At 37.1% G+C, this 25,636-nt stretch overlaps 1 protein-coding gene across 4 annotated transcripts in view; it reads left to right on the top strand.

Moving 5' to 3' along the window:
- The window catches only part of FER (FER tyrosine kinase), a 302,725-nt gene that overhangs the window by 127,648 nt on the left and 149,441 nt on the right, over window positions 1-25,636 (top strand). For 2 of the 4 annotated variants that reach the window (XM_054715017.1, XM_028149768.2), the window contains exons 12-13: window positions 4,213-4,416; window positions 12,972-13,094. In XM_054715017.1, coding sequence (XP_054570992.1) covers window positions 4,213-4,416; window positions 12,972-13,094 — 327 coding nt within the window. Of the gene's footprint in view, window positions 1-4,212; window positions 4,417-12,971; window positions 13,095-25,636 lie in introns of those variants that run through there. The other 2 variants (XM_054715018.1, XM_054715019.1) reach the window with 2 other exon arrangements.

Raw genomic sequence — 25,636 nt, 5'->3', positions numbered from 1 at the left:
TACAGTCAGGCATGTTTAGGAAGATGGAATAATCTGCTCAAAATTGCAACTTTTGAATCATTAGCATTATCACTTGTAATTTTGAAGACAGGCTTATCAGGATTTATTTTTTAAAAATTAACTACATAGGGAGCAAATCTATTATTTTATATTTTTGCTCAAATGATTAAAACAAGTGACCCAGATCATGTTAAACTGATACTGAGCATGGCTGATGTGACTCATGGTTGAGCCAGGAGGTCATGTTCGATTCCTGCTCAGGATATATGCCTGGGTTGCAGGCTTCATCCCCAGTAGGCGACGTGCAAGAGGCAGCCGATTGATGATGTTTCTCTCTCATTGATGTTTCTATCTCTCTATCCATCTCCCTTCCTCTCTCTCCAAAAAATTTACTAAAAAAGAATTTTTAAAAAAAGGCTTCCCCTCCACTATATCTCTGGCAAAAAACTTAGGTAACCTATCAAGAGGGAAAAATTATTTTTCCACTGAGGCTTAGAAAGATGTGACATTTCAGGTAATGAGTAATTATGGTAGCTCTTAGGATGTTGGATGTTGTTGCTGATACATCCCACATCATACATTCTATGGAGCCTGCAAAATTACATTGGAATTTTATTAAAGTCACTAGAGGCCCGTTGCACGAAATTCGTGCACGGAGAGGGGGGGTGTCCCTCAGCCCAGCCTGTACCCTCTCCAATCTGGGACCCCTCCAATCTGCCCGTTTAGGGCAGTCGGACATCCCTCTGGACTGCTGGACTCCCAACTGCTCGCCTGCCTGCCTTCCTGATTGCCCCTAACCGCTCTGCCTGCCAGCCTGATCACCCCCTAACCACGCCGCTGCCAGCCTGATTGCCCCCAACTTCCCTCCTCTGCTGGCCTGGTCACCCCTAACTGCCCTCCCCTGCAGGATTGATCACCTCCAACTTCCCTCCCTTGCAGGCCTGGGTCCCTCTCAACTGCCCTCCCTTGCAGGCCTGGTGCCTCCCAACTGCCCTCCCCTGCTGGCCATCTTGTGGTGGCAATCTTGTGTCCACATGGGGGCATCCATATTGTGTGTTGGAGTGATGGTCAATCTGCGTATTACTCTTTTTTTAGATAGCTTAGAGGCCTGGTGCAGGGGTGGGGGCCAGCTGGTTTGCCCTGAAGGGTGTCCCGGATCAGGATGGGGGTTCCCTTGGGGCTTGGGACAGCCTGAGCAAGAGGCCTGTGGTGGTTTTCAGGCCAGCCATGCCCCCTGGAGACCCAAGAGGAGGCCCTGGTATCTGGAATTTATTTACCTTCTACAATTGAAACTTTGTAGCCTGGAGTGGAGCCAAGCCTCCTGCTTGCTCCATGGCCGGCAGCCGTTTCTGTTGGGGTTAATTCACCTTCTATAATTGAAACTTTGTAGCCTTAAGCAGAGGCCTGGGCCTGGCCAGGGTGTGCAGAAAGCTTTGCTTTCTCCGTTGCCAGGGCCAATCCTGGCCTGCTCTCTCCAGCTCCGTGGCTGCTGCCATTTCTGTTAAGGTTTGTTTACCTTCTATAATTGAAACTTTGTAGCTTGAGTGGAGGCTTAGGCCTAGCAAGGGCAGGCAGAAAGCTTGGCTTCCTTTGTTGCCTGGGAAACCTTGCTCTCTGTGGCTGTAGCTATCTTGGTTGGGTTTATTTGCATACTCGCCCTGATTGGCTGGTGGGCGTGGCTGGTGGGTGTGGCTTAGGTGTAGCAAAGGTGCAGTCAATTTGCACATTACCCTTTTATTAGGTAGGATATTAATAAACATTTTCCTTTTAATGCTTCCAGAGAAGTCCCTGAAATATCTGATAGACCCAGACAGGGGACATGTCTGACCTTTCCCTGCATCCACAAATACGCAGTAATTTCCACCTACATTTCTTAATGGTATTATTTAGGGGCTGACAAGTAACAGGTCTCTGAGCTTCCCTTCCTACCCAGAAGCAGCTAATAAACCCAGAGAACAGCAATGAAATAGCGATACAAGTTTCTTCCTATTCATTTGCTTTTAAAAACAGACTTCAATACTCTTTGAGGATGATTTTCCCCCCCAAATATATTTCTTACCTTACAACCTTCAATGAGTTTCTCAGAGGATTAGCTGAACTTTTGTACTTTATTTTTTATTTTTATTTTTAATGACTTTATTGATTAAGGTATTACATATTTGTCCTCATCCCCCCAATTCCCATCCCAAACCCCTCCCCACGTATGCCCCCACCCCCTGTTGTCCGTGATCACTTGTTAGGCTCATATGCAAGCACACAAGTCCTTTGGTTGAGCTTTTGTACTTTAAACGCCCATCTACTTAATAAATAATCTGGGTATTGCTTTCACCCAATTCTAAATAAATCAAATTTGGGAAGATAGGTTGAGTAGGACAAGAAATCTAGCACATGACATCCTTGTTTGTGATATTTTTCTTTTATGTGGACTTTTTGAGAGATAATGATGAAAACAAGTTCTTTGTAAAGAACTGACACTGAATTTATTTTATTGATTTTTTTTCAGAGGTAAAAAGAAAAATCTCAAGTAGACTTCTAAGAAGAGTAAACATTTGAAACACTTTTAACATAGGCAAGACTTGGAAATATTTCAATTATAGTAAAAATTTAGTATTTGCTATGAGATGCACTGTGATAAAATCTTGGAAAAGAAATACCTACTTTAAGAACTATAAACTGTTAATAAACATTTTGTGTAGGTTATACATTTGTTTTTAAAAGCAATCTATCTACATATGTAAATGTACTAGTATATATGTATCTCTTATAGTTGTGGCTTATTCTTTATATAATTTGTGCTTTAAACCCATTTTTGGGTTTAAATAATTTTAATACTTTGGAAAATATCATGATTAGTATGAAAAGGAAAAAGCTTATTTAGTTTACAAAAAATTTCCATGTATAGTTACACCATGTATATATTTAAAGAATAAACTGTCATAAGTGGTTGAAATAGCAACTCAAATGTGTACTCTTCTTGGATGTCTATTTGAGATTTTTCAAGTTTTTTTTTTTTTTTTTTTTTTAATCAATAGGATGAGTTCTGGATGCTATAAAATGAAACTTTGAGCAATAAGGTTTGGCCTCTTCAGTGGTACAAAACTGTGAAGACTGTCTTTAAAGATAGTTTTCATTACCACAAAGATACCATACTTTGTCCCTAGATACAGTTTATAATATTAGCCTGAAAAACCTTATGTGTGAGAATTTGCCTTTCATTTATTATTAATTCGAATTTTCCCAATTTATAAATTAAATAAGACATTATGCATATTGTATTTCAAGAATCCTAAGAGTTGGTGCACATTATTGTTCCTTACCTGTAAAGTATTCTTTTCACATAGGGCCATTTAGTTTTTATGGATGATTAAAAACAAACAACTTTTACTTGTAATCATAAAATGTGGTTCTATCAATCATTCATTAGAACATTTCAAGAAAATATAATCAGCTTAGTTATCTCTGCTATTTGGTCTTAGCATTAGGCTTCCTAAAATAATGGATAATTTGCTTTTCCTGCCATGCTCATGGCTTCTGTTCTTCCCTTGTTTTTGCCACATTTGTAATTGCATGTTGATCATTGGCAGTGATGCTTCTCCTAAAGTTTTATGTACCATCGCTGTACAGGATCAGGACCATCCATCCATGTGGCATAGGTAATGGTTAAGGAAGTGAGGGGAATGCAGATAAGAATGGGAAGGCACAGCAGCAGGGCTGCATCATATGAATCCATAGGTAGCACTTCCCGTCACATATGACATGGACATTCCACAGCCCGTGTAATTGAGAGCTAATTCCATAAAAAGAAATAATTTAAATAAAAATGTTTTGTGATAAATTTCTCTGATAATACCCCCTTTTTCATAATTCTCTGTTTGATATATTTTAAATTATATGGATTTGTTTTATGATACATTGGAGACTATATTATTAACTACAGATGCTGATATTGTGCATAGCTATGTATGATAGGTAGAAAAAACAAATAAACTTAAAATATTGAAGGCTATGTATTTGTGCTAAACTTCAACAGCAGTATTCCATGAGATATTTCTTTAAAAATTATGAAAATTTTAGATTCATTGTATAACTTTTCATTGGTCAATTAAAGGAAGGAAAATATGTAAGAAGTACTTGCAGTTGATTTACATTTTACTGGAAAAAATAGCTATTTTTTCTAATTTAGTGTTCTTTTTCCCCCAATATTTGCTCAAGTTCTCTGAAAGGATGTCCATAGTTGAGAAGCCCCTGACAGAACAGGAGTGGTACCATGGTGCAATTCCCAGAATAGAAGCGCAAGATCTGTTAAAAGAACAAGGAGACTTCTTGGTGCGAGAGAGCCATGGGAAACCTGGTGAATATGTCCTTTCTGTATTTTCTGATGGACAAAGGAGACACTTTATCATACAATATGTTGATGTACGTTTCTAATTTAGTTTATATGTATATTCTGATGTAGTCCATGGTGGTAATAAAATGATGAATAGTTTTTGATAAATGCCTGTTAACAGAGTTTAGCACTTAATTTGATTTTGCTGAATTCCTTAAATATAGTGCTCCAAAACTCACTAAAATGTTAATCTTATTAAAGAAATATATACTTTAAAATATTGTAAATTAAAAAGTTGTTAAAAATTTGAATTAAATTTAAATGCATAAATATTTAAAATATTTGAGTTAAATTTGAACATTAAAAACATTTTAAGTTAAAAGTAGAAATAATGTGATTATCAATTTTTTTTTTCCTGGAGATTTTAAATTATGAATTTTATGCTCTTAAAACAAGCCCATGAATTGCTTTCAAAAGTGGTATTATGAGAGATTTTTAAACAAGTATTGTATTAAATAATGATAATAAAATCCCTTAATTAGTGGGTAATGGTAGTTGAGCAGATTTTCTGATTCATTTAGGATTAAAGTTTTTTCCCCTTTATGTATAAACTATTGCTTGTTGGCATTAATAAACCATAAATAAAATTTGATGAAAATTAAAAGGATGATCTATTAACATTACTTGCTCTAATACTTTTATTAAAATGTATTTAAGCATTGCTGAACTATGTTTTATACATTCTTTATTAAGCTGTAAGCAGATGAAGGGTAATCTCAACATTTTAACTTTATCCACTGAGAAATGTTAATATTTTTGGCATATGAAGAATTGTTGCCTCTGTCATTTTTCACTCCATTATTTCGAATGGCACATGTTTTCAAGCTGCCAGTCTATAGAATTTCAGTGTTTGTCCAGTCACTAGAGTGAAACTAATTACTTGACAATAGATTGAACCTTTATCATTGGATGAACTCAAAGGGGTTCTTAAAATAGATACATTGAGATATTTATACAGGGTGTCCCTTAAAAAACATATACACACTTTAGCAGCCTATATTTCAATTTGAAAATGAATTGTATTTTAATAAACACTGCCTTTATAATTATTCAAAGTGTGTGTATACATTTTTGTTTGTATTATAATTTTTACCTTATTTGTTAATTTTGCCTAGTATTCACACTTCAACTTGATAATCCTATTTGCTTACTTTCATACATTTGACTTTCTGCTTCTAGTAGTATTTTCTTGTCAAATTCTTATAATTTGTATATGCTTTTGTAATGGATGTAGATAAGCTTTCCTATTACAACCAGTGACCATGCTGGCAATATTTATTAAGTGGTACAGGAATTGTAGAGGAATAATCATAGGTAAAGTATTAACTACCTGTAATTTATATAAATGTTTCCTTCTATATTCTAAGCTCTAAAACTTACTATTTTTATATAGGTTATGCATTAAATAAGACTGAAATGTTTTTCTTATGACCACTTCTAGTTTAAATGTAACTTTAGGAATTTAAATTAGTATTCTTAGAAACAAAAAAGGTCTATTTACAAATTATAACTTGTCTTCAGTGCCATTTTTTTAAGTGACTACTAGTAAACTGAACTGCATAATACTATATTCTAAAAATAAGACATTGCTACAAGTTCACATTTGTAAATTTTATTTGGTTTTCTTCTGTCATTGACATTTTCAAAGATCTCTGTTCAAGATGAAAGTGCTTGTATTTCTGTAAATGCCTCAGGGATTTTCCACTGTAATTTTATTTAGTTCCTACTCATTAAATAATATTGAGCTCAGTTGAAAATAGGAGTTTGAAGGTGATGTAGACTGTGGAGTTTTTAATTCTTTTTCATATGCATAAGTAAATCTTCTGTGAGCTTAAATGATCCTGATTCCTTCCTCATATACCTGTTGCCTAGAAGGGGTGGATAAGGGGGGGGGGGGGGAGAGTACATACCAGATAGTTAATGATTGACTGTCATATTCTAATCAAGGAATTTATAATCTAGTAATAAATTATAAAAGCTGTACATAAATGAGGGGATAGGAGTCCTAAGAGAGGAAGACATAAAAATTATGGGATTTTAGAGAATGTAAAAATATCAAATAGTGGATCGGTGAAAAAAGCAGACTTAGAAGACTTGGATTCCAGTCCCAGTTTTTCACTTTATAATCTCTGTCTTTGCTAAATAATGGGGTTAATAGCTTATACAGTGATTATGAGAATCAAATTAGTGAATATATACTTTGCAAGGTGTGGAGTGCTATGCAAATATTAGGTAATTTTTCTAATGTTTGATGACTCTAGTTGAGAAAAAAATACATATATGACTTTGTAAGAAATATTAATGTAATTGGAAATATTAATTAACTATAGGCCCAGTGCACAAAATTCGTGCATGGGGGGGGGGGGCGGTGTCTCTCTGCCCAGCCTGCACCCTCTCCAATCTGGGACATCCCTCTCACTATCCCTCCCAACTGCTCTCCTGCCTGCCTGATTGCCCCTAACCGCTCTGCCTGCCAGCCTGATCACCCCCCTAACCACTCCCCTGCCAGCCTGATCAATGCCTAACTGCTCCCCTGCCTGCCCGATTGCCCCTAACTGCCCTCCCCTGCTGGCCTGGTTGCCCCTAACTGTCCTCCTCTGCAGGCCTGGTCGCCCCCAACTGCCTTCCCTTGCCAGCCTGGTCTCGCCTAACTGCCCTCCCCTGCCGGCCTGATCACCCCCAACTGCCTTCCCCTGCAGGACTGGTCGCCCCCAACTGCCCTCCCTTGCCAGTCTGGTCTCCCCCAACTGCCCTCCCCTGCAGGACTGGTAGTCCCTAACTGTCCTACCCTTCAGGCCTGGTCGCCCCTAACTGTCCTCCCCTGCCAGCCTGGTTGCCCCCAACTGCCCTCCCTTGCAGGCCTGGTCCCTCTCAACTGCCCTCTGCCCTCCCCTGCTGGCCATCTTGTGGCGGCCATCTTGTGTCCACATGGGGGTTGCCATCTTTGACCACATGGGGACGGCCATCTTATGTGTTGGAGTGATGGTCAATTTGCATATTACCACTTTATTATATAGGATTTTTTTGTTTCTATGAGATTTATTTGTGAAATTTAAATAGTAAGAAAGTGTTTTAGAATTTATATATGTACTCACTTTGTGGTGATTTGGAACCAAACCTGCAGTATTTCTGAGGCATGCCTATATTTATATTTGAGGTCTTCATCGATCACAAATAATGTTATTTTTAGTAATATTGCCTCTGTCAACCAAAGTCTAGGCTAGCAATGATTTTAGCTTTGTTTTTAAATGCATATCACAGTTACCTCTCAACATGGTGTGAAACTGCCATTATGATTGAACAAGATGGACATGTATACTTTCCATTTTTACTATGCTAGCACAGATTATCTATTGTTTTAGCTAGTTTAAGCAGGAAGAACTGTACCTTGTAGTGTAACCAAACATATTAATTTCACAAAGCCCAAACATATTAATTTCATAAAGCCAGATATATAAACATATCTAAGAGTATCTGAATTTAAGTGTAATTCTAGTGTTACTGATCTATTCCATAGTTACTAGCCTATTTGTGGTGCTTGATGTAAGATGCTATTTAGAGTTTTTACCTAAAACTGTTTATTTGTGGTCATAAATGTTGATAGATTTTCATAGAGATTCAAATACCTTTGTTCTGTTTGATAAGTAAATATATATTAATCAAATCTTTGCTTTTGTACATTATAAAACAGAAAATAACATGATAAAACAAAAGAATTTTTATGCTATTATAGGAAAGTGCTAATTTTTTTATCTGACACATATTTACTAGACACTCATTTCTGCAAAAAGTAAATGCATGAAATTTATATATGCACTGTAAGGAGATGAAACCAAAAATTGTGTAACTTACTTCTCAGCTTAAAACTGAGTAGGTGAGACATTAGTAGAACTTATTAACTGAGAAATATTAAATATACAAATGAAAAATGATTGAGCCAAAAATTTTGAATTAATATATGGTGATAAATTAAAAATAACAACATAATAAATATTTTAAAATAAAACAGCAACAATTCTGTATGTAATGGTATAACATCTTTTACTCACTAGAGGCCCAGTGCGCAAAATCGTGTACCAGTGGGGTCCCTTGGCTTGGCCTGTGGGATTGGGCTGAAACCAGCTCTTTGACATTCCCTGAGGGGTCCCGGATTGTGAGAGGGCGCAGGCCAGGCAAAGGGATGTATGATTGGGGTGCGGGGAGGGATGCAGGAGGTTGGCCAGCAGGAGGGACCACAGGAAGGTTCCAGGGCATGTCCAACCTGTCTCGCTCAGTCCCTATCGGCTGGAGTGTCTTCCCTCTGGTGGTCAGTGCACATATTAGCAACTGGTGGACAGGTTGACTGTCTGACCCGTGGTGGTCAGTGCAGATCATAGCGAGTGATTGAGTAGCCTTAGCATATCATTAGCATATTATGCTTTGATTGGTTGAATAGACCACTGGAACCTTAGCATATTAGGCTTTTGTTATATAGGATAGGATTCATTTATTCATTCATTCATCCATGCAGGAAATACTATTTGAGCAAGTATTATGTAAGGTGTAGGGATATGGGCCAATAAAATATTAACACAAAAGTGGAGGTTCTAATTACTATGTGAAATTTGGGATAGTTCAGTGTATTAAATCAGCATTCATTCAACAGATATTGGATTTCTGTCATAAGCTACAGTCCCTTTTGAGCTGATAGATTTAGTCTCCAAATGTACTCGTTAGATTTACTTTGTTTTGTTGCCACAATCTCTAGATTCTTTGAACTATCTTTAAATTCATACCAGGGGACTTTTGGAAAACTAAGTGAAAGCAAGTAGGAATCCAAAATTTGTTTGGATAACAGTTAATTCCAAGTGTGTGGCCTTATCACATTGTTACACTTGGGATTATTTAACCATTCTATTATAACCATTTAAGGACTCAAAAGAAGACAAGCAGTACGTTTCAGTAAAAATGACACTGGTTTTCTTTGATACATGACTTAGGAAACTACACACACACACACACACACACACACACTCAGTATATTCCTTTATATATACTAGAGGCCTGGTGCACGAAATCGTGCATGGGTGGGGGTCCCTTGTCCTGGCCAGCAATTGGAGCCAATCAGCTATTGGAGTGAGCCAGCCGGGGGGAGGGGCTGTGGGAGGTTGGCCATCTGCAGGAGGTTGGCTGTGGGAGCGCACTGACCATCAAGGGGCAGCTCCTGCATTGAGTGTTCCCTGGTGGTCAGTGCGTGTCATAGCGACCAGTCGACTATTCGTCCAGTTGCTTAGGCCTTTATATATGTAGATTTATTTCAGAGATGAAGGGAGAGGGAGAGATATAAACATTAATGATGAGAGAGAATCATTGGTCAGCTGCCTCTTGCACAGCCCCTATTGGGGATCAAGCCCACAACCTGGGCATGTGCCCTGACCAGGAGTCGAAATGTGACCTTCTGGTTCATAAGTCAGTGCCCAAAACCTTATCAATGTTAATTTACAGGAAACACTAATTGAGTGAGTATTCTTAAGGCCCAGGGATATAATGGTGGAGCCTACTTACAGTCTGGAGAGGAGGCTTACAGTGCTATGAAAACTTTTAACTGGGAAAGTTAAGGAAGCTAAGTTTGAGACACCACCTGAAAAATTAATAAAAGCTGGGAAAAGCCATACCAAACCTTATTAATATTATTCCCCAAATGCTTCCGTGTATACTGGTTTAATTCGTTATTTGTAACCACTCAGTGTGCTATTTTTATTTGAGGAAGTTAAAGTGTATGCCTTACATTTTTAGGTATTTTACAAAAAAAAGTGTTGTAGTCTTGTTTTTAATCAGCTTATTCATCTCAGCCTTTTTCAGAAATTATTTTTCCTTTCATTTTTTTTCCCCCTTAAGCCTGCTTATCCTTGATTTTGTTTCAGGGGATCTACTCAGGCAACTTATACATCCATTGAATCCCCTTCTCATTTTTGAGTGCTTATTTTATTCTGTTTGACTTCCTTGTTTAAAAACAATTCTCTTGTTATTAGGAAATACATACAGCAACAAAATCTGATTTTTATGTATTTTTCATCTATATGTGTGATTGATTCTTCAGTTGCACAGTGATAACTCAGGAACAATTCTAGCTGTAATAAATGTTTTAAAAACAGAAGTAATATGTACTCTTGATGGAAACTCAGAAATATGTATCATGGAATGTGTGCTTCACAATAACACCCCCATATGGGTTCAATATATATTCTTTGAGATTTAAAAATTATATTTTAATTATATCTATATAATTTTTATTTTATAAAAATTGAGTCATACACTATATATTTATTGGTTAATCCTCACCCAAGGATATTTTTTGCATTGATTTCTTTTTAGAGAGAGTGTAAGGGGGAGGGAGAGAGATAGATAAAAAGACAGGAAAACATCAATGTGAGAGACACATCGATCAGTTGCCTTCCCAACCCACCTCGACTGGGCCTGGGGTGGAATTTGAAATCCAGGTATGTGCCCTTGATCAGGAATTGAACCCACAACTCAATGGTGTGTGGGTCTGACATTTTAACCACTGAGGGACACTGGCCAGGGCCATACTTCTTATTTTTTAATTGACATATTATGTGATATTTAAAACATACACTGACAATAAAATGATCTTTGTAGAAATTTATTATTTTTTATTGCTTCTTTTGGAATTCACATAAGAGATCATTAGTAATAATCTTAAAGAGAAGTCTTATTTAAAAGTTAGTCTGAATTCTCTGAGTCATGTTATTGTTAAAGCATGCAGAAAAACCCATCTGTATGTGAATCCAACCTCAGGTCATTTGAGCTATAAGGAATTTATACACCTCTGCACAAGGTCAATTGCAATATTCAGAATTTTGAGTGTATCAAGAAACAAGTCCTCAAGAGTTTTAATGTCTGTACTGTTCTTGGCCACTTAGTTGCTTAATAAGCACACAGTCTTAACATCATTTTAAAATTAATTATTTTTGTCTTTAAGGAAGTGAATTAATTGGTTTGCACTGTCTTCAGACTCAGAACTTCACTGATTCTGTGATTGCTTTTAAAAATAATTGCTATGGATCACTTTCTTATTTCAGCCCATGAAGGAAGTACTGTTGCTTGCATTACTCACTGTATTGGCCCATCCCAATTACTATGTCAATGGCAGAATACTGCCTTTAAATTGAAAACTAGATACACTCCTAAATTAAGAAAATAAAACTGAAAAGTCCCATTATTCTATTCACTATTTCTCTAGTTATAAGAGATATATTAGAAGTTTATATAAGGCATTATGATGCTACTGTCTGATTTGAAATTTCATTCTGTGTCATTGCTTTCTATTAAACATTGTACTTGATATTGAACTTTTTAGTATTCATTTCTAAGTTGTCTTACTTGTTGCTTTAATTTGACAACCATTTTCTATGCATTTCATTTCATTCAGTCACACATGTTTTTTTACCCAGGCAGTATATACCAGGCACTGTTCTAGACCATGGGGATACTGCAATGAACAAAATAAATGTAAAATCTTATAACCCCATGAGCTCTATTTTTAGAGGAGGAGGAGATAGACAATTAAACAGAATAGGTAAGCAAAATATATATGATATTAGGTAGTGATAAATTTTAAGCAGGAAAATTCAGTGAGAAAAGGGAAAAAATGTAGCTGGGATGAGAAAATAGATATTGAATATTTGTGTAAGGTGGCTAGAGTAGGCCTCACTGAAAAGGTTAACATTTGATGAGAGACTGACATTAAGTACGGGAGCCATTACCCATATGTCCATCTGAGGAACTGGTTCAAGCAGCAAATGTAAATGTCCTGAGAAAGAAATGTATGTAAGTGCATTTATAAAACAAGAAGGAAATGAGTGTGGCTGTGGTGTAATGAGTAGTGTTAATAGATGAGATAAGAGAGATGATAGAGCACAGAATATATAGAGTGTATAGACTGTGGTAAAGATTTTGGCTTTTATTCTAGGACAGTAGTCCACAAACTGTGGCTTGCGAGCCACATGCGTTTCTTTGACCCCTTGAGTGCGGCTCTTCCACAAACTACCATGTGCGGGCACGCACGTAAAGTGTGAAACTTCGTGGCCCATGTGCAGAAGTCGGTTTTCGGCTTGGGCGAGTCTATTTTGAAGAAGTGGTGTTAGAACACTCAAGGGGCCAAAGAGCCGCATGTGGCTCCCGAGCCGCAGTTTGCCGACCACTGTTCTAGGAGATAGAATTTTGAGTAAAGTAATGGAATGATACAACAGGATCCCCTGGCTTCTGTGTTAAGAGTAGACTAAAGGAAGACAAAGGGAGAAACAATATACATATGTATATTTACTTTATAGAAGAATAATTGACAAATATAATCATGTGTTTAGAGGGTACATTGTAGAATGAATACCAAGATCAAGGTAATTAACATCCATTACCTCACATAGTTTACTCTTAACCCCATTGTTAAGTATGTACCTCAGTAGTATTAAGTGTATTAACATTGTACAATAGTTTTTCTTAAATGTAACTTAATTTATTAGTGAATATAGTCATGCTGAAATAATGACTTTACATTTATTCTACTTTATTGTTTTTTCGCCAGAGTTTGTATCGATTTGAAGGCACTGGTTTTTCGAACATTCCTCAACTTATAGATTATCACTTTACAACCAAACAGGTCATCACGAAGAAATCAGGTGTTGTTCTGCTGAATCCTATTGCTAAGGTAGGTGTATATATATGCACATTTGTTTTCTTTTTATAAAGAATGCTTTGTCGGTTAAAATTTTCCACAGTAAATAAAGTTCTTAGACTTTTTAATAGAAGTTTGGATACAAAGGGTTTTGTGATTACTACTCGTGCAAATACAGTTGAAGCAATTTCCTTGGTTTTGTTTCAGATGGTTGCCTCTTTATTCAATGTTTGCTAGGTTACAAATGGTCTTTAGCTCCCCTCCCACCCCACCCTCAGCTTTTCTTGAAAGACTTAAGATTTTTCTTCACTTTATATGGTTCAATCTTTCAAAGGCTTAGTTTATAAAAGATTCTAAGATGTCAAGGAAAATTTCTATAAATCATGAATAAATTAGAATTTTAATTATGGTTGTTATGTTTACAGTATAAGACATTGGAACTTTTAAAAACTGTATTTTGCTCCTCTTAAAGGTAGTCAATGATAACTTCCCTTTCAAGTACAGAGAAATTGGACAACCAATGGGTCCAGGCTGCCTGTCACTCCTTGAGCCAATTAAGCAGAGACAGGGTGGAATTATATACTAGTATGAGCATTATTCCAATATGTTGGCAGTATGGAGAGCAGTACGTCATCCATGAAGATCTGCTCAGCACCCCCACATAAAACAGCTACCTATATTGGGTGGAAGGACGAAGACTGCCTGGGGAAGTAGGCAAAAGAATAAGAATGGTTACAAATTACAGGCCATGTGGGCTGGGGTTTGCATAGGGCAGGGGGCATCCAGGACTCTCTTGTTTCCTTTCAGCCACAAGGTTGTTCATCTTCCCTTATAAGTGGTGGAGTAGGGGGAACCTCTGGGACTGGATACAAAATAAAATGATAGACACTACTTCTTTTAATTAGGTGGATACAGGATAGTTAACAGTCAATGATTAACAGGATAACAGTAACAATGAAGGAATTTATGGTCTCTGTCCCTGGTGCCCAGGTGCATTTGGTTGTGCCCCAAAGGATCTGGAAAAAAGGCAAGTTACAAGTTATCCTGACATTTCAAGGATGTGTTATCATAGATACAAAAAGACAGATAGGCTCAGTTAAGGTAAAGGTTGACCTTGTCAGGGAAGATTCCGGCCTAGGAGGTGACTACCCACCATAACTGCTTTTAGTGAAAGTTTAATTTTAGACCGTTCTTTGTGGTTACTTTAGGTCTTTGAGTTTGCAAGACCACCATGCAGGCCTTCCCTGAGCTTGGCAGGTTAGCATGTGGCCCCTTTCGTCCACACTAGGGAAGGCATAAAAGGTTAATACTTGCTGATTTGATTTTTATATATGTAGGTGTAACTTTTAATATGAACTAAGTGATATTCCCAAGAATGCTAGTGTATAATCCAGATTGAGCTAAGAAAATTTAAAAGACAATTATAGTCCTTTCCTTTGATAGTCTAGACAGGGGTGGGCAATGTCCGGCCCTCGGGCCACATAAGTCAGGCAGAATTATTTGGTCTGGCCCTGCCAAGGATTAGGTATGATTTAATTAAATGTTTGACCAAATAAAGAAGGCTAATTTTTAAGGTGATAAATTTTCTATGGCTTGAGAATGATGTTACAAATATCCAAATGACCCTTGGCAGAAAAAAGGTTCCCCATCCCTGGTCTAGAACATAATGTCCATATTTGTACTTGTTTTTTATTATTCAGTCTTTACTCACAAGCTGAGCTTAAAAAATTCCTCTCACAGAAGGTTTTGATAGTTGCTAAACACTAATTCTGTGACAAAGGCATTGACCTTTCTGAAAATATTTAGAATTATGAGATTGGCTCATTCTTTGGTAGAATTTTTCCATCCCTACCCTTCCCTCCTCTTTTCCATTTTAATTGCAGAAAACCTGACGAAAATTCTTCTTTAGTCTGGAGCAATTAAAAAAAAGTCTATCAGTGTTTTCTCTTCCATCAGCGAATAATAGCTAAGTCTTGTAGCATTTTTTTAAAAAATATATTTTTATTGATTTCAGAGAGGAAGGAAGAGGGAGAGAGAGATAGAAACATCCATGATGAGAGAGAATCATGGATCAGCTGTCTCCTGCAAGTCCTCCACTGGGGATCGAGCCCACAACCTGGGCATGTGCCCTTGACCGGAATCGAACCTGGGACCCTTCAGTTCATAGGCCAACGCTCTATCCGCTGGGCCAAGCTGGCTAGGGCAAACCTTGCAGAATTTTAAGAGCTCTTTAGGTAAGGTGATCTATTCTCATGGTGTAACTTGCAGATTCATATTTCTAGTTCGGATTTATTTATCTCCCAAAACTAATATTTTTCAACTTTTCACCTAAAACTGAGGTTATCACCTTTAACTCCAAAATTAGTTCTTCCTTTCTCGGTAAATGGTACCACCAAATACTCAAACCATATACTTACAGGACAACTTTGACATTTTCAGAACTTAAGTGACAGGAGTTTTGTATACTTAATTGGACATGTGACAGTATGAACTTCAATTCCAGTATACCTTAGTATGAAATAAAATTTAGTGTAAGGAAGATGCTTTTTACCCACGTTAGGTTAATGACATATACAACTGGGTTTTCAGATATACTGATATCTCCTTTTACAAGCCAGCCAAATATTTGCATTGTCTACTTGTTTATCCAGGTCTAATTTGAGAGACCAAGACTATAAAAGAAGTACATAAAAATGCAGATTTGGTTTTAAGTGGGAATATGTAATTTCAAATAAATTTACATCTCTCACTATATGAAATTTTTCATGACAGGAGCCTAGGTAAATGGAGTAGATTCTCTGAACTGTTCCACGGCTGGCTATTCTCTTCCTCCCAAACCCCCAGCACTGGCTGTGGAGCTGATCGTCTTATGCTTTTATAGCACTACCTGTGAAATGATTGTAAACTGAAAGCTATAGAAGATAAAGGGGCTATATACGATTGTTTTATGAGGTGGAAATTTAAAATTTACATAGCTATTAACCTGATCTAAAGTACTGATATTTGAAATACGCAAATCATTATCTCTGTTGTAAATATTGTTATGCACTTGATTTAAAGAATCATGTTGCACTTTAATAAGAAAACCACAAAGCAGAGGTTGTGAAAGTTAGATAATTTTCAATTACGAGCAAAGAACAAAGTGATATGGATTTTGTTATGGTCGCATTATCTGTTAGGTATCTTCCTTTGAGAAGTCATTTGTACTCTTATAATTGGAATCTATTTCTTGATTTAATTTGTATAAAAAGTTAATGTCTTTGACCATATAATGTGCTATAAAACATCTAATTTCCATCTTGCCAGACTTCATTTTTAGCCTACATAAAGAATGCTATTATTGTCTCATTATAATTTCTGTTTATAGCAACTTCTAAGACTTCCCATTTCTCCCTTATCCATAAAAATATGAAATTATCATCATAATGCCTAACTGGAGGACACAATGGCCAAAGTATTCTCTCTTATCTTCAGAAGTATAGGCAACTAGACAATCCAGAGATAGAGAAATAATTTAACTTTCTTATGGTAATAAAGCCAGTGGCACCTAAGACTTTAACCCTAACCCCCCACTGGCTGATTTCTCCTATACTGCCTCCCAAAGTGTGTAAAGATATGGAAGATGAAAGGCATTGTTATAAACAGGGTGATTATCATCATCCTTATATTAGCAACATGTTGCATCTGCACATGGCCTGTTCTTTACTTAGTTCAGTTTCTGTTCAAATGTTACTTTATCAAGAGACCTTTTTCTGACTACCTTATGTGAAATAACACTTCACCTCCTTACTTTCTCCTCTTCCCCTTTATAATTTATCTCTGTTACAGCTATGTTTATCTCACATTATATTATATGATTTATTTTTAGTTGTCTGTCTCCCCCAAGTGAAATGTAAGTTTCATAAAGCCCAGAATTATATTTAACAATTAGTGCAGCTGTATCCCAGTATCTAGAACAGTGCTGACCCATAGTAGATGTTCTGTAGGAATCCCTTTCACGTCCCGCGTGGTTCAGGGTTCCGGTTCAGGGTTCGAGTTCTGGAGAAGGGCCGCACACAAATGAAAAGAGACTTGAAGAAATGCAATTTGGCGATATGGGGGGCCAGGCGGTAGTCCAACTCTAGCGGGAGAACTACCTACTGCTCTGGCCCTGCCATTCCTTTTATTGAGGCTTTGGGGAAAACATCTTAGGCAAGATAAATAGAAATTTACATGTAGCCCTTAGGTAGGAAATAACAGAAACTTACATGTAGCCCTTAGGCAGGAAATAACAGAGCAATTAAGGTTGTTGACCAGCCTTCCTGGCTTCCTGTCAACATCTCTCTTTTAGTGAAACTGATTTGTTTCTGGCAATGTTCAGTAAATATTTGTTCATGAATTGGATTCATTGAGCAATTGCTAGGAGCCAGATGGATACTTGCTGAACTTTTATATACGTTATCTCATTAATCCTTCTACTACTATATACTAGAGGCCTGGTGCACGAAATTCTTACACTTGAAGGGGGGAGTGTGTGCCCTTTCACAGTGCGGGAGCCCCACGATCCATAGCCCCAAAGAGGTAGGCCCTGCCTACCCATCCAGGGCTTCTCAATGGATTGCACCAAAGAGGTAGGCCAGAGCCGGGGGTCCCGCCTCTGTATCACGTGGAGCTGCGGGACCCCCAGGCCTCATTGTGCGGAGGCCTCCACCAGGCCCCACTCGGGGCCTCCAGATCCCTGGAAGAAGCCGTGTGGAGTGGCTGCTGGGGACCCACCCCTACTGTGTGCACGGAGGCCTCTGGACCCCTGGTGGAAGCCGCGGGCAGCCATCTTGTGATGGCGTGAGGGCATCATGTGTGAGGGTGTGACGACTACCTAGCCTTTTATTAGTAAGGATGTCCCCCAAAAATGTATACACACACTTTGAATAATTATAAAGGCAGTGTTTATTAAATTTCATTTTCAAAATTGAGCTATCAGCTGTTAAAGTGTGTATACATTTTTGGGGATACCCTGTATTCCTATGAAATATTGTTATTAATCCCATACAATATTATTAATCCCATACACTATTATGAATGAGGAGCTGAAGCTTAGTATGATAAATGACTTGCATAAGATAACACAACTGATAAGGCTCAGAGCTTAGATTTGAGCCCATGTTCTTAACCACTGTCTGTCTAGATTGTAGTGTCTTAAGTGCCTTGAAAGATATTTGCCTTCTTAAGTTTAATATTTCTTCAAATGCAGCTGTTTTTAAAAAGAAATTTCTTTCTGAATGGAAATTAAAATTCATGATTACATTCAGGGGAGTTGAGCAGCGAGGCATTCAGTCAAATCTTAGACAAATGACTTGCCTGCCAACATAAATCAAGTACCTGTGGCTTTTTATCAGAACTTGGTACAGGTTGCCAGAATAATAGAGGAACATTTTTTGAGAGAAGAGTAAATCTTTCTGTGACTGAAACTACTGACCAGTAATGAGGAGAAAGGTTACTGATAAAAGCATTCATGGTCAAACACAGGTAAACAAAGAATAGTTCATAAGAGAGGAAAAATATACTTTTTATTAGGTACTCTATTCATTTTTTCAATTTAATTATAAGTCTATTTAATTTATACTTAAGGATTGCTTCTCCCAGTATTACTGCTTAATGATTTTCCTTTTTTAGAGGCTTTTGATATAGTTCTTGATATGTTTAAGTCCTTTTCAATATAACACTTTATGCAATTAAAAAGACTTCCTTTTCCATAAATCTACATCCATGTGGCTTGAGTTCTTAACTATTTAATTAAATTATTACAGTAATTAAAAATTTTAATAAAGGGAAGATCAGAGAATATGTGTGATTCAGTATTTTTTCTTTTAGCAAATATTTGCTTGGCACTCACTCTGTGCTGGGCAGTGTTCTGTATTACTGCTGTACTTGTGATGGAAATGAAGCAGGTCAAGGAGATAATAATCTGGGCATGATGATGACGGCAGGGTTGTGTGGTGTGTGTTTAGGGGAGAGCTGCTTTTTTTAAACATTGTGATCAAAGCAGGCCTCCTAATGAAACCTGAGGGGAAATGTGAACCAAACAAAGGAGTGATCTGTAAGGTTATAAGCCACAATTAGTATAACATGAATACTAATTGATAACAACAGGTGCCGACTTTAAAGTGGTGGAACCCTAGTGGTGTTTGTTGACTGAATATCCTCCATGAATGTCTGGGGAGTGTTCCTTGGTGTAACTGAGGAACTACTAGTACAGGGGCCAGTGTGGCTGAAACAGTAGAAGGAGAGAATAAGGGGAGATAAGCACATATTTGGATTAATTTAATAACTAATATATATTGTCTTAAAAGGTCAATTGTTTATAATATAATTTAAGAGATTCACTTCATTTGAGTAGAAAATCAGCATAAATTTTATAAGTTTTTATAATTGGGTCTCTTAAAAACAAAAAGATTTGTGTTTGATACTATTATTGAATTTCAAGGGAGTATTTTTGTAGTAATATGGTCATCTAAATAAGAGTAAAACCTCTGATTTTAATTTTTCAAGAACTTTTCCCCTCAGTCCATTGTTTGTATGTGATGTGTTTTCTCCCATACTATCAAGCAATTAACTCAATTCTGACACAGTCTACCTGGAGATAGAGCATGATCCCACAGCTTAAAGGCTGTTCTATAAGACTGTTCCCCTTCTCCCCACCAACTTCAGATACCAGTCACTTGTCCAGATTATCACCTGTGCTTCTGACAAACTGGTTCATAGATAGGAGGTTCCAATGACCCACTCTTTGGGTTTGATTAACTTGCTAGCGTGGCTCACAGAGCTCAAAGAAACGTTTTACTTATTTAATGATTGTTTTATTATAAAAGGATATAACTCTGAATAGTCACATGGAAGAGATACATAAGGCAAAGTATGTGGGAAGGAGCTTGGCGCTTTCATGCTTTTTCCAGGTAAGCCACCTTCCCTGACCTCCATGCCTGCCTTCACCAACTCGGAAGCTCTCTGAAGCCAGCCCTTTTGGATTTCTATGTAGTTTCTATAAAATATGTAGTTTAATTTCATAGCCACGATTGATCAAATCGTTGGCCACTGGTAACTTAACTCAATCTCCAGCCTCTTTCCCCTCCCCAGAGTTCAGGGGTAGGACTGAAAGCTCTACCTCTCTAGTCACAAAGTTGGCTCCCCGGCACCAGCCTCCATCCTTAGATCACCTATGGGCTTTCCAAAGTCATCTCAGTCACGTGGCAAAAGACACCTTTATAACTCTCAGCACTTGGGAATTTTCAGGGGTTTTAGTAGGTGTGCCAGAAAAAGGGTCTAAAACCAAATATAGTTTCTTACTGTATCGCAATATTGCACTCATTAATATTATTTTTTGAGGCATTTAGCTAGCTGTCCTTTTACAGTTAATCCTCTTATGCTGTCATTTGTATGGGATTTTTAAAAAGTGCTGTATGTTTAAATTTTGTTGCTAAGAGTGATCCTTTTTTAATCTCTTAAAAATGAGATAATTAAATATCATGTCAAATTAGATTTCCAGTAAGGGAAACCAATAATTTGGAAAAAAAGTTTTGATCTAGAATATGTACTCTTTAATTGCCTCTTTTAAATCAATTATCAAGTCTATGGAGAGGGGTAGAACACACAAAATTATGAAATGTTCTTAGGACATTCATCAAGAATATATAAATCTCCATGCTGACCTCCAATTTGAGCAAAGAGAATTCAATTTTAAATGCCAGTTTTCAGCATAATCTGGGACAAGTCAGCCAGCCTCCTAGAGTCATCTTCATTTTATAGTATCCTCACATAGTTGTTGTAAAGATCATGTGAGAAAATCTCTGTGGATATATTTTAGAAACTGCAAAATACTATATACTTTCTTATTTAAAAACTTTTTCACAGGACAGGTAAATCAGAATAGAAGGCAAATTTGCAAGATTTTAAATTGTGAAGGGTGAAAAAAGAACCTTTATTGAGTGTAGTGTGTTAATATCACTCCACCTCTCTGATTTTATTACATCTGTTCAACAACTGTGAGTTGAGTATCAGTATTATTCCCATTATTAGGTGAAGAAACTCAGAGATTATAATATATCCCAAATCACATTTCTTATAAATTTCAGAGTTCTGATTTGAAACTGATTTGGTTCTATTCATCTATTGACTATAATCCCAGCTAGCATAAATTATAATGTATAGTCTCAATAATGTTAGTAGTTCAACAACAACTTTTCCCCAAACTCCAGCATTCTAGCTCTAGGATGTAACAGTGAACTTGATGAGATATGGTCTCACCCCTTATGAAACCTATGAAACTTAGTCTAGGAGAAACTATAAGCATGTTGTGCCATGGGAAATACATGTAATTTTGAATATTTAGCCTTCATTTAGCATAGTCTGGGAAGTTCAAGTAAACTTGGATTTTAGGCTTGATCCATTTAATAAAATAGAAGGACCTTGTCATAATATATATAACATATAGACTGCCTTTCAGTTTTTTATCTCAAACTTTACCAACAGATATTTTGAGGAACAGCAGTTGTTAACTTAAAAGTAAAAGCCAAAAGTGAGAGACAAGAGTTTACTTGAGAGCCAAAACAATTTGGGCAGCACTGATTCAGAAACCCAAGTAGTGTTTCTATTAGGGGGTTGAAGGCAAGAGGTTTTTATGAGGAAGGGAAGGGGAATAATTACATGAAAAGAAAGAAGGAATTTCTATAAGGCATTACTAAGTAAAGGAAGGAATTTCTTTAAAGATGCAAATAAGTTGAATTATGCTTTAGCTATACATGAGGATGATAATTCTAAGGATGTCTTTAATTCTCCGTCCAGTAGTCAGAATGTTTGCTTTCCTGTTGGCTTGGCAAACAGCTGTTTGTAATACAATGTTGGTTTGGCCTAGTCCAAAGGTCATTTTGTGCAGCTTAAATATCCAAAACATTTGAGAAGTAGGATGAACAGGCAGTTCCTCTGCAGTGGTAGCTCTGACTCCACTTACATTATTTTTCAGTCAGTGTTACTCAAAAAATTGATAGACGTTGGAGACCACTAAAATTCCTTAAGTGACCTCTTAAGGGCATTTCATCTATAAGCCTACTTCAAACTTTCTTAAATATCATGACATTTTTAGTCTGAAGAGCCAGGTTTTTTTTTGGTAATGTTTCCCATATATTTCTTATCTACCTTATAAATATTTGAGGAGTAATGGGAATTGGAATTTTAAGACCCAAGAGATTAAAAGAATAATTCATTGAAAATTTTTTAATGCAGGTTAAAGGACAGGATTTGGCATTTATATCACAAGCATTGACTGAAGTATACATGTAATCATTTTAAAGTATTTATAAAACCTTCTATATGCATGGACTCAGGAAGCATGTAGAAATGTACAAGAAAATGTATAAAAATGTACAAGAGGATTTCTGAAATCCTCTATGAAATGTTTCAAAATGGTTTGTAAGTTAGCATCTTTTCCATGTTCTCTGTTGGAAACCATATCAAAGAGAACAACAAAAATTTAAACTTAAATATGTTCATGAAACTAGGAGGCATATGTAATTTGCAGACTTCAAAGTGAAAAGCACCTTATATTGGGTAGAAGTTGTGTAACATAAAGTTAGAGAAGATATGATCAAAGAACCACCTGCAGTAGATCTTACCAAGTTTCAGCAAATATATCTGTCACCCTAAAGTTCAAGGCTATATTCCTTGTTGTATCAATGGATGTGGGAAATGTGTGAGGGAGTAAAAATTTATACACATAACTTAAGTGATACAGCCAAAACTGCGCTTGAAGGAAAACTCAGAGCCTTAAATACTAACATCAGTAAAGCAAAAAGAATGAATAAGTGAGGTAAGTGTTGAACTAAAAAAAAATTAGGAAAAAACAAATCCACAATTAAATAAAAGGAAAGCAGATGAAAGGAATCAACATATATAAAACCCTAATATGCAAATAGACTGAACAACAGAACAACTGGTCACTATGACATGCGCTGACCACCTTGGGGCGCATGGGGAACATGGCGGGAGTCGGCAGCAGGCAACAGAGTGTGGAACATGGCGGGTGTCAGCCACAGCGGGATGGTGGAACAGGTGAGCGGGGAGCTCCAGACCAAGCTGGGCGCTGGTTGCTGTCATCAGGGCGAACCTCTTTTGCTCCTGAAAATCTTTTGCTCCTGTGCACTGTGGTCCCACCTGGCGCCGGCGCCAGCCCCACTCACACCCGCTGACCAGACGAGCGATCAGGACTGGTGCCAGGTGCCTGCAGCAGTTGCCAGCGGGCCAGCACTGGCTGCGGGTGCAAGTGGTGTCTGCCCGCCCAGATAGCTTCTGAGGGCTTCTCCACCTCCCACTACTCCTGAGGGGCAATTGGGGCAGCAGCTGCCACTTGCACTTGCTGACGATGCTGGCCCCGCTCGCACCCGCTGCTGGCGCCGGCCCCAATCGCTCCATGTTGTCAGCAGGTGCGAGCTGGCTGGTGTTTGTCAGCACGTGGGAGCTGCGGCAGCGGGAGCAGGGCTGGCGGCAGACAGGGAACCGGGGGCGTGGAGGGAGGGGCTTGGTTGGGGCCCAGAGGATGGGCCGAGACCCGCCCCTGTGCCCACCGCAGCTTCATGGCTCATAGTTCCTTTCAAGGTGCATGAATTTGTGCACTGGGCCCCTAGTTATAAAGATAAAAGCAAAAAGGAATGAATTAGAAAAAGGGAAAACAATATGTATAACTGCTTTTAAAAAGAACAGTACATAATCAAAATCCCTGCTCATGTAATCAAGAAAAACTCATACCACAAAAGGGAAAATCTCTTTAATATACAAAGAAATTTTAGAAATTAATAAAGATAATAAATAGGAAAATTGGCAATGGACACGAATGGATAATTCAAAAGCTAGAAATACAGATGGCTTTTAAAGAAATGACAGGTGATTACCTCATTCAGTAGAATAAGGAAAATTTTAAAAACTATCAGAATGGTATAAACTCACAGTTTATAATTCACGTTCTTGATATAGATGTGCAGAAAAAGGCCCTTAGATAATTTCATGATGGAAGTATAAATTAGAAAAATCTGTATAGAAGGCAATTTGACAGAATCTATAAAAATTATAAAAATATGTATACCTTTGACTTAGCAATAACTTTCCAATTTATCCTTCAGTTATATTTGTATGTATATGAAATGATGTCAGTACAAGGTGATGGGGCTCAAGGCAGGCCACCCCAAAATATGCACCTTTTGTTATTTTTAATTAAAGTTACTTAAGAAATAGCCTATACACAAAGGGACACTACGACCTTTCTTTTTGTCCCTATAAGCAGAAAATAAATCCTTCATGGGAATGGTGCCTTACCTGCACCAAGAGGTAGAGAGATAGATATCTTTATCTCAGGAAATAGGGAATTCAGGACTGTGAGGGCTATGCAAACAAACTGCTTAGATTCTTTCTTAAGATTCTTTCATAATTAGATTCCTTACTAATTAATTCATTTCTTTTTCATGTCATTTCCTCACACATTTTTGGTTTCTTTCTCTAGAAAATATAAAGCCGTCTGCTTTGGTCATTTCAGGAGGTCCCATACTATGAGAGCTTCATACATATGTATGAAATTAAATTTTATTTAGCTGTTAATCTGTCTCACATCAATTTCATTCTTAAAGCCTCTAAGAACTGAGAAAGGTACAGAGGGAAAAATGTCCCTTCCCTGACAAAGGTTTGTCACTGCAGCATTATTTTTAGTATTAGGAGATTGAAAATATTGAAATGTTCATTGATAGGAATCTAGTTAAATCAATAATGGTTCCTCATTCAAAAGAGAAGCGTGGCCCTAACAGGTTTGGCTCAGTGGATAGAGCGTCGGCCTGCGGATTCAAAGGTCCCAGGTTCGATTCTGGTCAAGGGCATGTACCTTGATTGTGGGCACATCCCCAGTAGGGAGTGTGCAGGAGGCAGCTGATCGATGTTTCTCTCTCATCGATGTTTCTAACTCTCTATCCCTCTCCCTTCCTCTCTGTGAAAAATCAATAAAATAGATTAAAAAAAAAAAAAAGAAAAAAAGAGAAGCGTGAATGAGGAAGTTTTCTATGTACTGATTGGAGAGAGTTCCAAGATATATTGTTACTAAAAGGAAGTAGCTATAAAACATATTTTCTATAATGTTATTTTTATATAACAATATTGGGGAGTATAAGACTGAATTTGCTTTTATATGATAAATAAACTTTTACAGTATACTGGAGATGAATAAGAATGATGATGTGTAACAGAAGTTACATGTTTGGGGTAAGGGTTGAAATTGGCAGCACAAGGAAACTTTAATGTTTGCATTTTATATCTGTCTTTTTAAAAATATATAAATACATTTTAAAATATTAAAACTATGGCACCTGCTCTAAAAGTTTTAATTTTCCAGGGAGATGCTTTATTGAAAAAAATATTGTTAAAATGATAAAATCTTCATGTTATATATTGTTAAAGTAGAAAAAGCAATTTATAAAACAGTATTATAGTACTATCCTATTTTTGAAATATGTAATGTATATGTACATATACATAGAAAAAGTTGAAAGACTATATACTCCAGAATATTA

This window comes from Eptesicus fuscus, chromosome 4, assembly GCF_027574615.1.
Source record: "Eptesicus fuscus isolate TK198812 chromosome 4, DD_ASM_mEF_20220401, whole genome shotgun sequence".
NCBI classification, from domain to species: Eukaryota; Metazoa; Chordata; class Mammalia; order Chiroptera; family Vespertilionidae; genus Eptesicus; species Eptesicus fuscus.
Note: the sequence above shows the minus strand (reverse complement) of the source record. Positions and strands in the feature narration are given on the sequence as shown.